The sequence below is a fragment of the Kogia breviceps genome, chromosome 13, assembly GCF_026419965.1.
Source record: "Kogia breviceps isolate mKogBre1 chromosome 13, mKogBre1 haplotype 1, whole genome shotgun sequence".
In the NCBI taxonomy this organism is placed as follows: Eukaryota; Metazoa; Chordata; class Mammalia; order Artiodactyla; family Physeteridae; genus Kogia; species Kogia breviceps.
Window position 1 is genome coordinate 9,745,376 of NC_081322.1, and position 12,197 is coordinate 9,757,572.

General features: G+C 38.1%; 1 protein-coding gene across 50 annotated transcripts in view; it reads right to left on the reverse strand.

Annotated features, from left to right (window-relative positions):
• Positions 1-12,197, reverse strand: part of RIMS1 (regulating synaptic membrane exocytosis 1) — a 471,679-nt gene that overhangs the window by 170,167 nt on the left and 289,315 nt on the right. For 42 of the 50 annotated variants that reach the window (XM_067011328.1, XM_067011324.1, XM_067011326.1 and 39 more), the window contains 2 exons: positions 1,348-1,415; positions 657-767 (listed from right to left, as the gene is read on the reverse strand). In XM_067011328.1, coding sequence (XP_066867429.1) covers positions 657-767; positions 1,348-1,415 — 179 coding nt within the window. Of the gene's footprint in view, positions 1-656; positions 768-1,347; positions 1,416-9,107; positions 9,156-12,197 lie in introns of those variants that run through there. The other 8 variants (XM_059035901.2, XM_059035910.2, XM_059035900.2 and 5 more) reach the window with 1 other exon arrangement.

Consider the following 12,197-nt stretch of genomic DNA (forward strand, 5'->3'; position numbering starts at 1 on the left):
GGCCACGGCTCACGGGCCCAGCCGCTCCACCGCATGTGGGATCTTCCCGGACCGGGGCACGAACCCGCGTCCCCTGCATCGGCAGGTGGACTCTCAACCACTGCGCCACCAGGGAAGCCCTGTATGTTTTTTCTTACCGAAATTACATCTTTGTAATTTATTAGTTTTTTAAAGATTATATCTGTTAGAAGTCAGGTAATATTTGTAAAAGATACATTTTACTCTTTTGGTATTACCATACATTTTATTGCACTTGGGAAACAATCTCTTTAATGATGTTTGGTGTTGTTTGTCAGGATATAATAAAATTATAATGTCCACGATATTTAACTTTACTACTGTCCATTAAAACCATTTTAATGTAAAAATTGTCCTTGAACTTTATATTCAGAGAAAAATTCTTTCATTTTCCTATGTTTTATTGCAGCTTCCTAAGACATCTGTATGCCATTTTAGCAAATGATTTTAAACTATTACCCCAATAAAAGTACTAAATATACCATAAGACAGCAATATATTAACAAGGTATATTCACTAGAAGAACTTTATTTTGAAGAGGAAGAGAAGATACTTAAAAAATCATTGTCAGAAACTTTGCTGAATGTGGTCCACACTGTAATTCAGCCTTTAAGAACATTATAAACCAGCATACTTACCTTCAGACCCAGTAATGCACCTGATTCTTTGGGCATGGTTGTTCTCTTGTTAAGAATAACGCGTCCAATTAATCGGTCCCCCTCTTTGGATGGCTGCCACGTTACAGGATGCTATTAAAACATGAACAAAGTTATAAAAGATAAACCAGCTGTTTTCTTTCCTACAGACACATAATTATTGGTTGTAGCATGGTGCGACTTCCTCATTTAAGGACACTCAGGAAATTCTTTATTCTGGTGGGCTCTATCCTTGACTTATAACAATTTTCTTTTAGTGCTGTAGTTTATTTGCAATAGATACTTACTATACTAAATTGTTCTAAAAGTAGTCAGTAACTAATCTCTAAAATATGGTTCTGAAATGAAATGAATTGAAATTTTAAAATATAGCTGCTTACCTAAATCAAACCGATTCTATATTTTGAGTTGTTAATGTTGACATCATTAACCAAATAATATCTCATCTACCTACAGCCGTTATTTAACACTTGCTGTTAGTTACTTTAAAATTGGTTATTACTCAGTGATACTGTTTTTTCTTCAAAACTGTACTGTCAAATGCAATCAATACTTACTCTCAAAAAAGGTAAAATGGAGCAGAATAAGGTTACTATCTATCACGTATCGGCAAAGGATAAGGAACAGCACACATAGTCCCTGAACTCCCAAATCGCCCTCCCAGAATGCTTACTGAGCTAATAGGTGATGTTTCCCGGCTATGCCACGTGGCGGGATCCAGCCAGTAATAATCCAAGTCACCTGCACAGTAGGAAGAGAATGAAAAGTGTAATGGCTTTCACGTGGAGAAGGAATACTTTACACGCAACTTCTTCAATCTGTAACGTAAAGGGTTGTGAATATCGGAATCTCGAGCGTGTACATCTCAGGATGATACACACCTGCACTGCACAGGCTGTGACCCCAACGCCCGGAATGCATATGTGCCACAGATGCATGTCATACAAAGGGAGGTTTATCTTTTACTCTCTGTCCAGAAACACATAAAGAGTACAGACAGATCTAGGTTATTCCACCCCCCGCCCCTCAGAGGACTACCCACGCCAAAGCACAGACTGTCATTAGTGATGTTGCTTAAAACTGTATTCACTGAAGTAAGTGTTAAAATTTAGTGCCTCCTCTTCAACTCTTGTGAACTTCATCATATCTCTAAACTTATTCTCTGGTCTCTACAACTGGGCACACATTTTTTTTAGGACATGGTGTTGAAAGTTAAATATCCAGAATAACTTTCAGCAAAAGAGTACATACAAATGACAAAGTCTTCGCTTTTGCTGAAGTCATAAGAAAGACTTTAAAAAATCCTAACTTTGTAAACATGAACTTATGAACCTTTATTTTGATTTTTTGGGCTTCAAAATAGAATGTGAAAGAAAGTGTTTGAGAAAAAAAAAAATTAATGGAAAGCAGCAGTGCTGTGAGTATTTGCATAGGTAGAAAGTCCAGAGTGGGTAACCATATGAGAATAAATGACCTTTTACATTTTAAATATCAGATGAAATCAATGAGAAATTGTCTTCAAAGAGAAAAAATATTAGGAGAGTGAGTAAAGCATGCCAGCTAACAGTGAGATGTCTAGCTCACTGTTAGGAAAATATGTTTTGGATGCTCTCTGGGAAGGTTATAAATAAAGAATTTAATGTAGATGACAGGCATGGAAAATTCAGGCACCATAAAAGAAATAGCATAGAAAATGAAAAAAAAAGTTTAAAATCTGCAGGCACACAAAAAAATCCATATACTTCAATTTCTTTGTAGAATGATATATATCCTACAATAAATACTAAAATGCTCTTCAAATATGGCATGTAGATAATGCAGTATATTCTATGAAACTATATTCTGTTAAAATTTACTCCACATGGAGTTCATTTCCTTCTCCTAATCATATATGATTATGAAGTATACATGGCTTGGGGACTATAGATTTCTAATATTCTTCTGGACCACCTTAGTTACTGGGATATAAGGAAAGTTGTAAAAAGAAAGGTTTTTTTCCTCCTTTATTTTTACTGTTTGTGAAACTTCATGTGCTTATTTTTAAAGTGGCTTTGCCTTTAGTATTATGGCACCATTCCTCCTGAAAGAAAAGCTATTTATAATAATAATAAAATTAAAATTACTACTCAGTAGTAACTACCAATATTATTCAAAACACGGTTGCAATTCATAAGGCTTTCTCCCTAAAATTTCACAAACCTCGTAACAAGGCTGATGACTCATTAAATGTTGATTCCTTCTGAGATACTGTGACAAATTAATAGACCCACTGAGATATTTGTGGGGCTTGAACAAGAAAAGTTAGTCATTAAGGTGGAAGCTGCTTTGAGAAGTCTCTAAGGTTTAAAGAAATGACAAAAATCCTTCCTATTTTAAAAGCTTCAAGGAACCAGTTCATTGTATCTTGAAGGAACTGACTTAGATCTTAGAAACTGGACTCCTTGGGGTCCTTATCTGGCTCACCCTCCAGCTCCTCGTAGGGGGTCCAACCTTGTTTCACTCACCTTTTCCTGAGAAAATCTAGATACTGGTATCTGATGAATGTTTGCTGGGCAAAAAGGGCTCCTTATATGCAGAGAGCTGAAAGGTGATGTTTCCAGTACAACTCGCTAATGATACTGAGCACACTTGCTTATGAAAAGACTGCTTTCAGGCCGTGGTTTTCTATCATCTGTAAGCTGTGTAGGACAATGATCGTGAATGGAGAGTCTAATTTAACTGGCTTAAGGTGGGAGATACATATCGTGTATATACAGCTTGCCAGGCTATACAGGTGTTCAGTCAGAACTAATTCTTACATTTAGTGCTCATAGGAATGGAACCGATTTTGCAGCTTGAAAAATTCTGTTTTTCAGTTTTGGAAATCTACTAAAAATGACTGCTAAATGTAAATCTAAAAGAGACATTAAGTATTTCAGCATACACTAAGAGCTGCATGTATTTTAGTACACAATTACACTTCCCTCACTTTCTGAACAGTTTTTGTCAGCTTTCTTAGCACTAATTTCATCATCACCCATTGAAATATAACATTTTTGCTTAAAGATTTACCAAAAATACATTCCAAAATCTAAATATGTAGTTTTAAACTATACGTGTTTCTTCTTTCCATGTATTATTAGATTGTAAAGATATTATTGACTTTTTAAGTACTCTAATTTGTCTTTATAAGACACATTTCTCTGTTATTAATAGAGGTGACACTCAACAAAACTCCCCCCTAAAATATTCAGATGCTAGTATTTCATTAATATAAATCATTTTCCTTGATTACTTTCCTCATAGGTGATTAAAGATATTGGTTGCCAGGTGGCACAGCTGCAAAATGATAAATGCATGGTATGTGCTTATGGAACTGATGCAAAAGCATTTTGGTTCTAATGCTCGATACAACTGTAAAGGAATAAATTTACTATTGTCATTAATTTAAAGCCAGGATGTAGATGCTTCTGTCAACTGAAATGGCAAGTTCATAAATATCCAAGTCCAATGAAGTGTTATAATTTGAGCATTATTTTTTTGTGAAAACATGAAAAACAGACTTTTATCCTACTCCTTGTGAAAAAGCAGGTTAAGTACACTTCATAAGTAAGCAGACAGCTTTCACTGCACAAAGAAAAGTCAGCTAAGGACACAGGAGCTTTCTGTAAAGAGAGCTACCTTTTCCTAAGCCCAGGTCATTATGGTAAGAGTATGTTAACAACGCATAAACATGCATCTCTGTGAGTTAAATTTTTGTACCTTGTGACAGCTAATGTCAAAGCACAGTGGATTCCAATAAGGCCAATCTAAGGCAACGAACAAAAATACCTTCTAAATAATACAAAGGCATGGTTGAGTCTGTATGGGTACATACATACAGAAGAGAACCGTAACAAATTTCACACATTAAGTACCTGTTTCACAGTTTACATAGCAGCTACCGTTGACCAAGTGAATGCCCATCTAATATGCAAGTAGTAAAGGAAAGGTTATCGACACCAAAGCCTTGAAGCATTAGAAAATCTGGACTTCTCCACCACCAGAAAACATATATAATGTATTTTTTTTTTTTTTTTTTTTTCGGTATGCGGGCCTCTCAGTGTTGTGGCCTCTCCCGTTGCGGAGCACAGGCCCCGAATGCGCAGGCCCAGCGGCCATGGCTCACGGGCTTAGTTGCTCCGCGGCATGTGGGATCTTCCCGGACCAGGGCACGAACCCGTGTCTCCTGCATCAGCAGGCGGACTCTCAACCACTGCGCCACCAGGGAAGCCCCTATAATGTATTTTTAACGTCATTATAATGGTGATAAAAGATGGGGCTCAAACCAATTCCAAGATCAACTCACAGTAACTCTGAACAATCTGTAATACATATCCATAATGTTGCTACTTCTCATCTCAAAAAAATCAGTTGTTCTTCCTACAGAGAACAGATTGTCACCATTCAAAACAATTATAAAACTCATGGACCCCAAATCAGAAGAATTGTCCTTCCCAGAGTTTTTGTACACCTCTTAAAATTTTTAATCTTTTATTTTTGTTTATAATCTACGGCAGGATATATGTTGAGACTCAATAAAATTAGATGAATCCTAGGGTACTCTATTACAGCACAACACTAGACATATTAAAATATTGGGCAAAAACACATTTATTTTATGTCTATACACAGTGCATATGCAAAAGCCAGCTCAGTTCTAAGAATGAGGTTTTAATTTGAGACAAAGTTGGATATTTTTAACACTGTGTACCATGATCAGCACACAAGTTAACAAATATTGCTTTGGTTATAATATGATAAAAATATCCACTTTAATCCATTTTAATACTGTACAAGGACATTTTCATAAACAGGAAATAAAATGTGAAGTCTAAGAACTGAGATAGAATCTTAACTTCTGATTCATATAACGAAAATGCCATTTTGCACAGTTTCCTCATATTTTAGAAGTTCATTTTAGAGAGTTCTATGCCTGCAAAGGGCAAGTATATTCACTCCTACCCTGAAAGTATATACAATAATGAAGCTAACTGTGAAATCAGTCAGCAATAATTTTCTATACAGCAGAGCCCCAGAAAGCCTAAATTTACCAAAGTTTATTTAATAGTCAGGGATAAGAAACAAATATTATTTAATAGGACTTAGCATCCAGGCATTAAAATAAAATGGGAACATGTATGTGTTAAATTTAATCATTAACCACATAATCTGTGAAGTAATAAATACTATGTGTATGGATGCAAAATCAGTAACTTGTCATTCACAATCGAATTCCTGTCAGTCTAAGTTCCTAGTATAGAAAAGTTTTGGTCCTCAAATATTTTTTGGTGATTTCATTCAGAATCCAATGTCCAGTCCACAATTTGATGGCAAATGCTGTGTAATTAAGTCGCAGATTTGTGTCCCCTGAATGCAAGGCCTGAGGCAGGGCTGGTGGCGTCTCCAAACTAGTGGTCTTCAAGCAAAAACCTTTTCAATAATTCTAAGGAACTGAAATAATTCTAAGGAACACCAGTTTCTGGTGCTGGCCCAGGTCACACACACCAGCTGTCATTCCTTGGAAGAATTACATTGTCTCCAGCTGTTCTCCAAATGCACCTTACAAGTTTCACTTTCAAAATCCTCATTTGTTCACAATGTGCTCTGTTTCTACCATAGAACCAATAATACCACCGTCTCTCTCTCTTTGGTCTATTAATTTGACAGTTCAAGTAAATGCATCAACTCTTAGTTATTAAGTTAATGAGGTGTCAAAGATGTTTGCATTCAGAAATTATTTATATTGAATAGAACCTCCAGAGTTGAATTATCTCTAGAGAAAGATTAAATATTTGCTTGAGGACCTGTGATGCTGTCTCTGTGAGTTATAATCTTAGGGCACAGGCAAGAAGGCCGGTAGATGATCTGTGAAAGGAGAATTTTGTAAGCATATTTGGTAGAGGTGGTTATATGTATTGTTTGGTGAATTTGAGAGCTAATTTTTGGAATGTCAACCCGACCACCACACAATTCTACAAAGCAATTATGTGCAACTCAGAATCAACACTTCTGGTTGAATTCTGAGCTCCATCGTATTGATTAATCCCTCAACTTTGGAGATAATAACTTCTATAGCATCCCAGTGTTCTTTCGAGGGCAGGATGAGATAATGCACGTGAAATGCTATATAAACTGTAAAGCACCCCAGAAATGCCAGCGGCCATTGGAGTGTAAAAATATACACTGAAAAGTGTTTCCAATGGTAACACTGATAAGTGTTTCTGTCGATTCTAACATCGTGTAATAATATTTTTTCCGCCCCACAGTTTACTTTTTTGAAACCTCGACCAGTCAGAGAACCTCCCTATATTTTAATTTCTCTGTTAACAGTATCATCTAACCTAATATTTAAAATTATGTTGTTTCTATAAAACATATAAAAACCAGCTGTGGTGTAAAAAGAGCACTGCACTGGAAGCTAGAGACCTGTGAGTCTCACGCTAACCCTGCCATATCAGGGGCATTATCGTGATACCATCTCTTTTTTTTTTTTTTTTGCGGTATGCGGGCCTCTCACTGCTGTGGCCTCTCCCGTTGCGGAGCAAAAGCTCCGGACGCGCAGGCCCAGCGGCCATGGCTCACGGGCCCAGCCGCTCCGCGGCATGTGGGATCTTCCCGGACCGGGGCACGAACCCGTGACCCCTGCATCGGCAGGCGGACTCTCAACCACTGCCCCACCAGGGAAGCCCGATACCATCTCTTCATTTCTATAATCCTCGTCCTCTTCTATAAAATGGGGATGATATCACTTCCTCGTAAAAGTTCCATGAGGCTTACATGAGATATGCCAGTTTTGTAAACGGTAAAGGACTTTAGAAATAGATTGTATTGTCTAATTCCATAATCGCGATTAGGAATAAGAAATCACAGTGTCAGAGATCAGACGGATAGTTAGATAGCAATCATAGCTAAAATACAAGTAGTATCAGTAATCTTTCCACTGGACAACTCAAAATGGGCTTAGAAGAATGTTAGAGTCACTCTTTATAAAAATTATTAATTGGCCTGGTATACAACAGATGCTCAAGTGCTCAGAAGAAAGGAATATTTCTTTAACCCTGATTGTTACAGGGTGAGAAAAGGAGCCATCACACAGGGAAACAGTGGCGGGACTCTTCCTGTTAATTTCCACAAAGCCAGTGGGAGCCCAGGGGATTGAGAAAATGGTTACCTTTTTAGTGAGGTTGTCTACACATTGAGATGTATACAGATTACCCTAACCCCAAAATATCGGAAGTAATTAATTGGACCAGGTTGAGCAATGTATCCTTCATCTGAAAATAAGCATTTTGTCATTTCTTCTCTATATGATCATATTTTCATGTGAGAAAATAAAACGCTTTTGGTGTATAAGCAACATATTTGTGACTGAAATCTTCCATATCACGGAACAAGTAGGCTATTTTATCTCTTCATATTTTTTCTCTGATGACTCAGAGATATCCCTGAAAATGTTTTTTTGAAACCAGCCTGTATTGTCTTACAATTATTTCGTACAGACCTTAGTTATGGACTATATGTCAATATTTATATTAAAATAGGTTTAATATAGGTTAAACTTATAGGCTATGAGATTCCTAACTTTCTAATATTCCCTTTTTTTTTTAGCTTATATTCCTAACAAAATAATCTACATCATAACAAGATTGATGGTTTTAAGAAAAAAACCTGTAAATTTAAATCTGTAACAGGGTCACTCTGGATGCTGGGGCTTCGGGAAAGCACAGAAAATTTTGTGGATTTACTTTAAATGGCCTAAAAGACATGGAGAAATAAAAAGCTATTTCAGAGAGTAAACAGTTTGATTTTCCTAGTTTTAAAGGTCACATAAATTTATATTTTTGAGACTATGTGAAGTTTCAGGGTTCAGAAATACTCCCACAGCAGTGATGTCTGTGTCCTTTACCTCCACATAGACCTGATGTCACAGGCTTCCAAAGAAGTCAGTAAATTCAAATTTCTGAAAGTTTTGAGCAGCAACAACAGAAAACACACACACACACACACACACACACACACACACACACACCTTTGTGCCCTAGCATAATAAAATAAGAATGCTTCTGGTCTTCAGGAAATCTAGAGCAGACTGTATTTATTATACATATTACAAAACAATACAAATGTACCTAAAGAAAGGTCTGACACTGATGGCAGTGCAAAAGGATGTGCGTGGAGATTAGTTTAGAGAAAAATAAATTTCATGCATACACGTGGTTTGAGGCTCCACGACTGAGCCATTTCTTCCCCAGAATCTACACATAGAAAGCAGAGCAAAGCACCCTTGGGAGCAGATCCCCAAATTCACAATCTTAGGGACGCTGCTTTCCTTTTCCCAGCACCAGGACCCTTCATGGCGGGGGCAGGTTGCTGCCTATAGGAGGGAGGTGTCCCTGCCACTTTCCAACTGACCAGGCTTCCTCTGTGACACTGAGCTCTCCATTCACGGGCAGACCAGCTGTCACGTGCAAAGTCTCGGAACAACCAGCCAGGAAACCCTGTGGAGAAAACCGGGGTTTATTTGTTTTCATTGTCTGGGGACTGGGTGTGAGCCGAAGGTTTCAGAAGGTGTAGCGCTGGGTGAGGTCACAGCACAGACATTACAAGAAAGAACTCTGATCAAGGAGAACGCGAGTCTTTATCCAGACCTCATGCCCAGGCAACCCTAGCAAAACAGTATTCACTGCAATAATCCTGACTGTCCAATCCACTTCCACCTGCCTTTACATCCCAGAGACAGAAAATCAGGGAGGTCAATGGAGATCAATACACCATCCTGGTTTTAATGCTATACATAACAAGAATAATACTCAAATGATGACAGAGATGAATTTTGAGGGTATACAGAGCAAAACGGAAGTTCTTTTGATACTGCTTACCGTTTAAAAATATATTGCGAAGCTATATGCAAAGCAGAAACTGAGACACAGATGTAGAGAACAAACTTATGGATGCCAAGGTGGAAAGGAGGGGTGGGATGAACTGGGAGACTGGGACTGACACATACACACTACTATGTATAAAATAGATATCTAATGAGAACCTACTGTGTAGCACAGGGAACTAACTCTACTCAGCGATCTGTGGTGACCTAAATGGGAAGGAAATCTAAAAACGAGGGTATATATATATATGTATACGTATAACTGATTCACCTTGCTGTACAGCAGAAACTAACTGTAAAGCAACTATATTCCAATCAAAATTTAAAAAAATAATAAAAGTAAAAAAGATATTGTGAAGCTATAAAATCGTAGAAAATAAATTCACCCTAGCAAACATTTTGGTAACAGAAACAGATGCTTTGAAACCAGAGCTTCCTCCCGCCAGGTAAGTTACCATAAATATTGGGCGCTTTTTTCCTCCTTTCTTTTTTTCTTTTCTTTTGTTGTTTGTTTTCTTTGTCTTTATTTTGGCTATGCAAGCAAATAATTTATAGATCTACTACAGGACTTTTTTTTTTACGTTGGAAGTTCCTTGACTGGTGGTGGGAAATCGATAGGCATAGCAATTTGGAGAACATTGTACGCCTCCATGTTATTCTAGAGAAAACTGCTAAGTACACCTTCAGAATTATAGCCACGGGAAACCAGGTCGCAAAACACTGCAACGTCACTGGGCTAGATCTCTGCCACAGCGCCAAAGCGGTCAAGCGGTCCAATGTCACCACCTTTCAGCTGGGCTCCCACTCCGGGTGACGGGAGCAAGCGATGCAAGTAACAAAGCACAAAGCGAACGGAGGGAAGAGGCATCCGCACAAGCACGTGTGCACAGCGTACGCACCGCTAATTACCAAGACATCTCACTTCAGAGGAGCTGAAACCACTGACACGGGAAAGGGATTCTCTCCCAGAGGCCCTGAATATTTAAGCTTGCGATGAATGAGTCCAGAATTACATTTCCAATATAATAATTTCAAAATATATTCCTCTTAGATACCCAAACCTGTTACTTTAAAACATCAGGATGCCTCGCCGGCCTTCAAAGAGCTCAAGGTGGTTTTTTCTTGGCTGCTCATAGGTCAGGCGCCGTCTTGAGAAGCACCGGGTTCCACTCAGGACGCCCAGGGCGCTGGCTGTTTAAACAAAGAACTCCACAGTCACCCAGCTGCACTGACGTACCCAAGCCCAGATCAGGGAGGACATATTCTGGAACACCCTGTCCCTGGATATTTCTGAAATGTTTAGCGCAAAACAATAATGTGCACAGAGGTCTTGGCGAGGGAGATGCAGTGAATCCATTTAGCTGTTCTAAAATCTAGCTGTGCATTAACCCGGACCCCCAGCCATGCGCCCGGGCTGTGCTGTATCCCACCTGTGCTGCACTGTTCTTTTACCATGTTGTCCTTCAACATGTTATGTATTATACAGATCATCACGCAGACAACGCTTTTGTTATTGAGCGTCTTCTCCATGAAACCACACGCAAGAAACGTCTTTCTGGTGTCCGTATCAGGACAAATCAGTGAGCACTCCTACAACTGGTTTACTTTCGTGTTATGAATGCTATACATTTTTAACTAATGACATTTTTCTCAAAGCACATGTATTAGGATGTTTATGGTTAAATCTACAGCTCAAATGTCTATCCAGATTCTCTCTCACGGATCTTGTCTACACGTTTTTCACTGATTCCATATGGCTGTATTTTTACATTTGGTAGAAACGTTAAGTCACTTTTGGTACAAAGGTAGACTTTAAAGTGGGAATTAAAATATAATTGAATGAATATGCACAAAACATTATTTAACATTTATTGTAAACCCTGCTTTCATTAAAATATAGATTTTTCCATCCATCAATCTCAAAATATCTCTCCTGCCATGAGAAATAACTAAAATGCAATTGATGTACAGATGTTAGCTTGTCTCGAGCTTAAGCCACAGCACTTCAGTAAACAGCAAATTATTGTACCTTACTTGGGAATCTTGCCAAAGAATGGAAAGCAAGTGAAAAAGGCTTCTCTTCTGGCAAAAACCAATATCACAAATCTGAGCTCCCAGACTTAATTCATTCAAAAACCCAGTAGGCCTTCATTCATAATTTTAGTCACAATCATAAGACAGTTTCTCTGGCATTCGACCCCACAGGATCACTGAAGATGCACACTGTAAAAGAGCAAGTAAGGGTTGCTACAGACAAACGTATTGGCATCAATAAGAATTCACAGTGAAAGGGACAGAGAAATTTAAAAGCACCAAAACAAACTAAACAAATTGGTTAAGGCTCTACATGCCCTCAACATTTTGATACTGTGAGTAGATCTGAGAACACAACTGTCCTACCAGGCAACATAATAAACTGATGTTAAAACAATATCCCAAACTGGACAGCTACATGTAAAAGAATGAAATTAGAACACTCCCTAACACCATACACAAAAATAAACTCAAAATGGATTCAAGACCTAAATGTAAGGCCAGACACTATCAAACTCTTAGAGGAAAACACAGGCAGAACAGTCTATGACATAAATCACAGCAAGATCCTTTTTGACCCACCT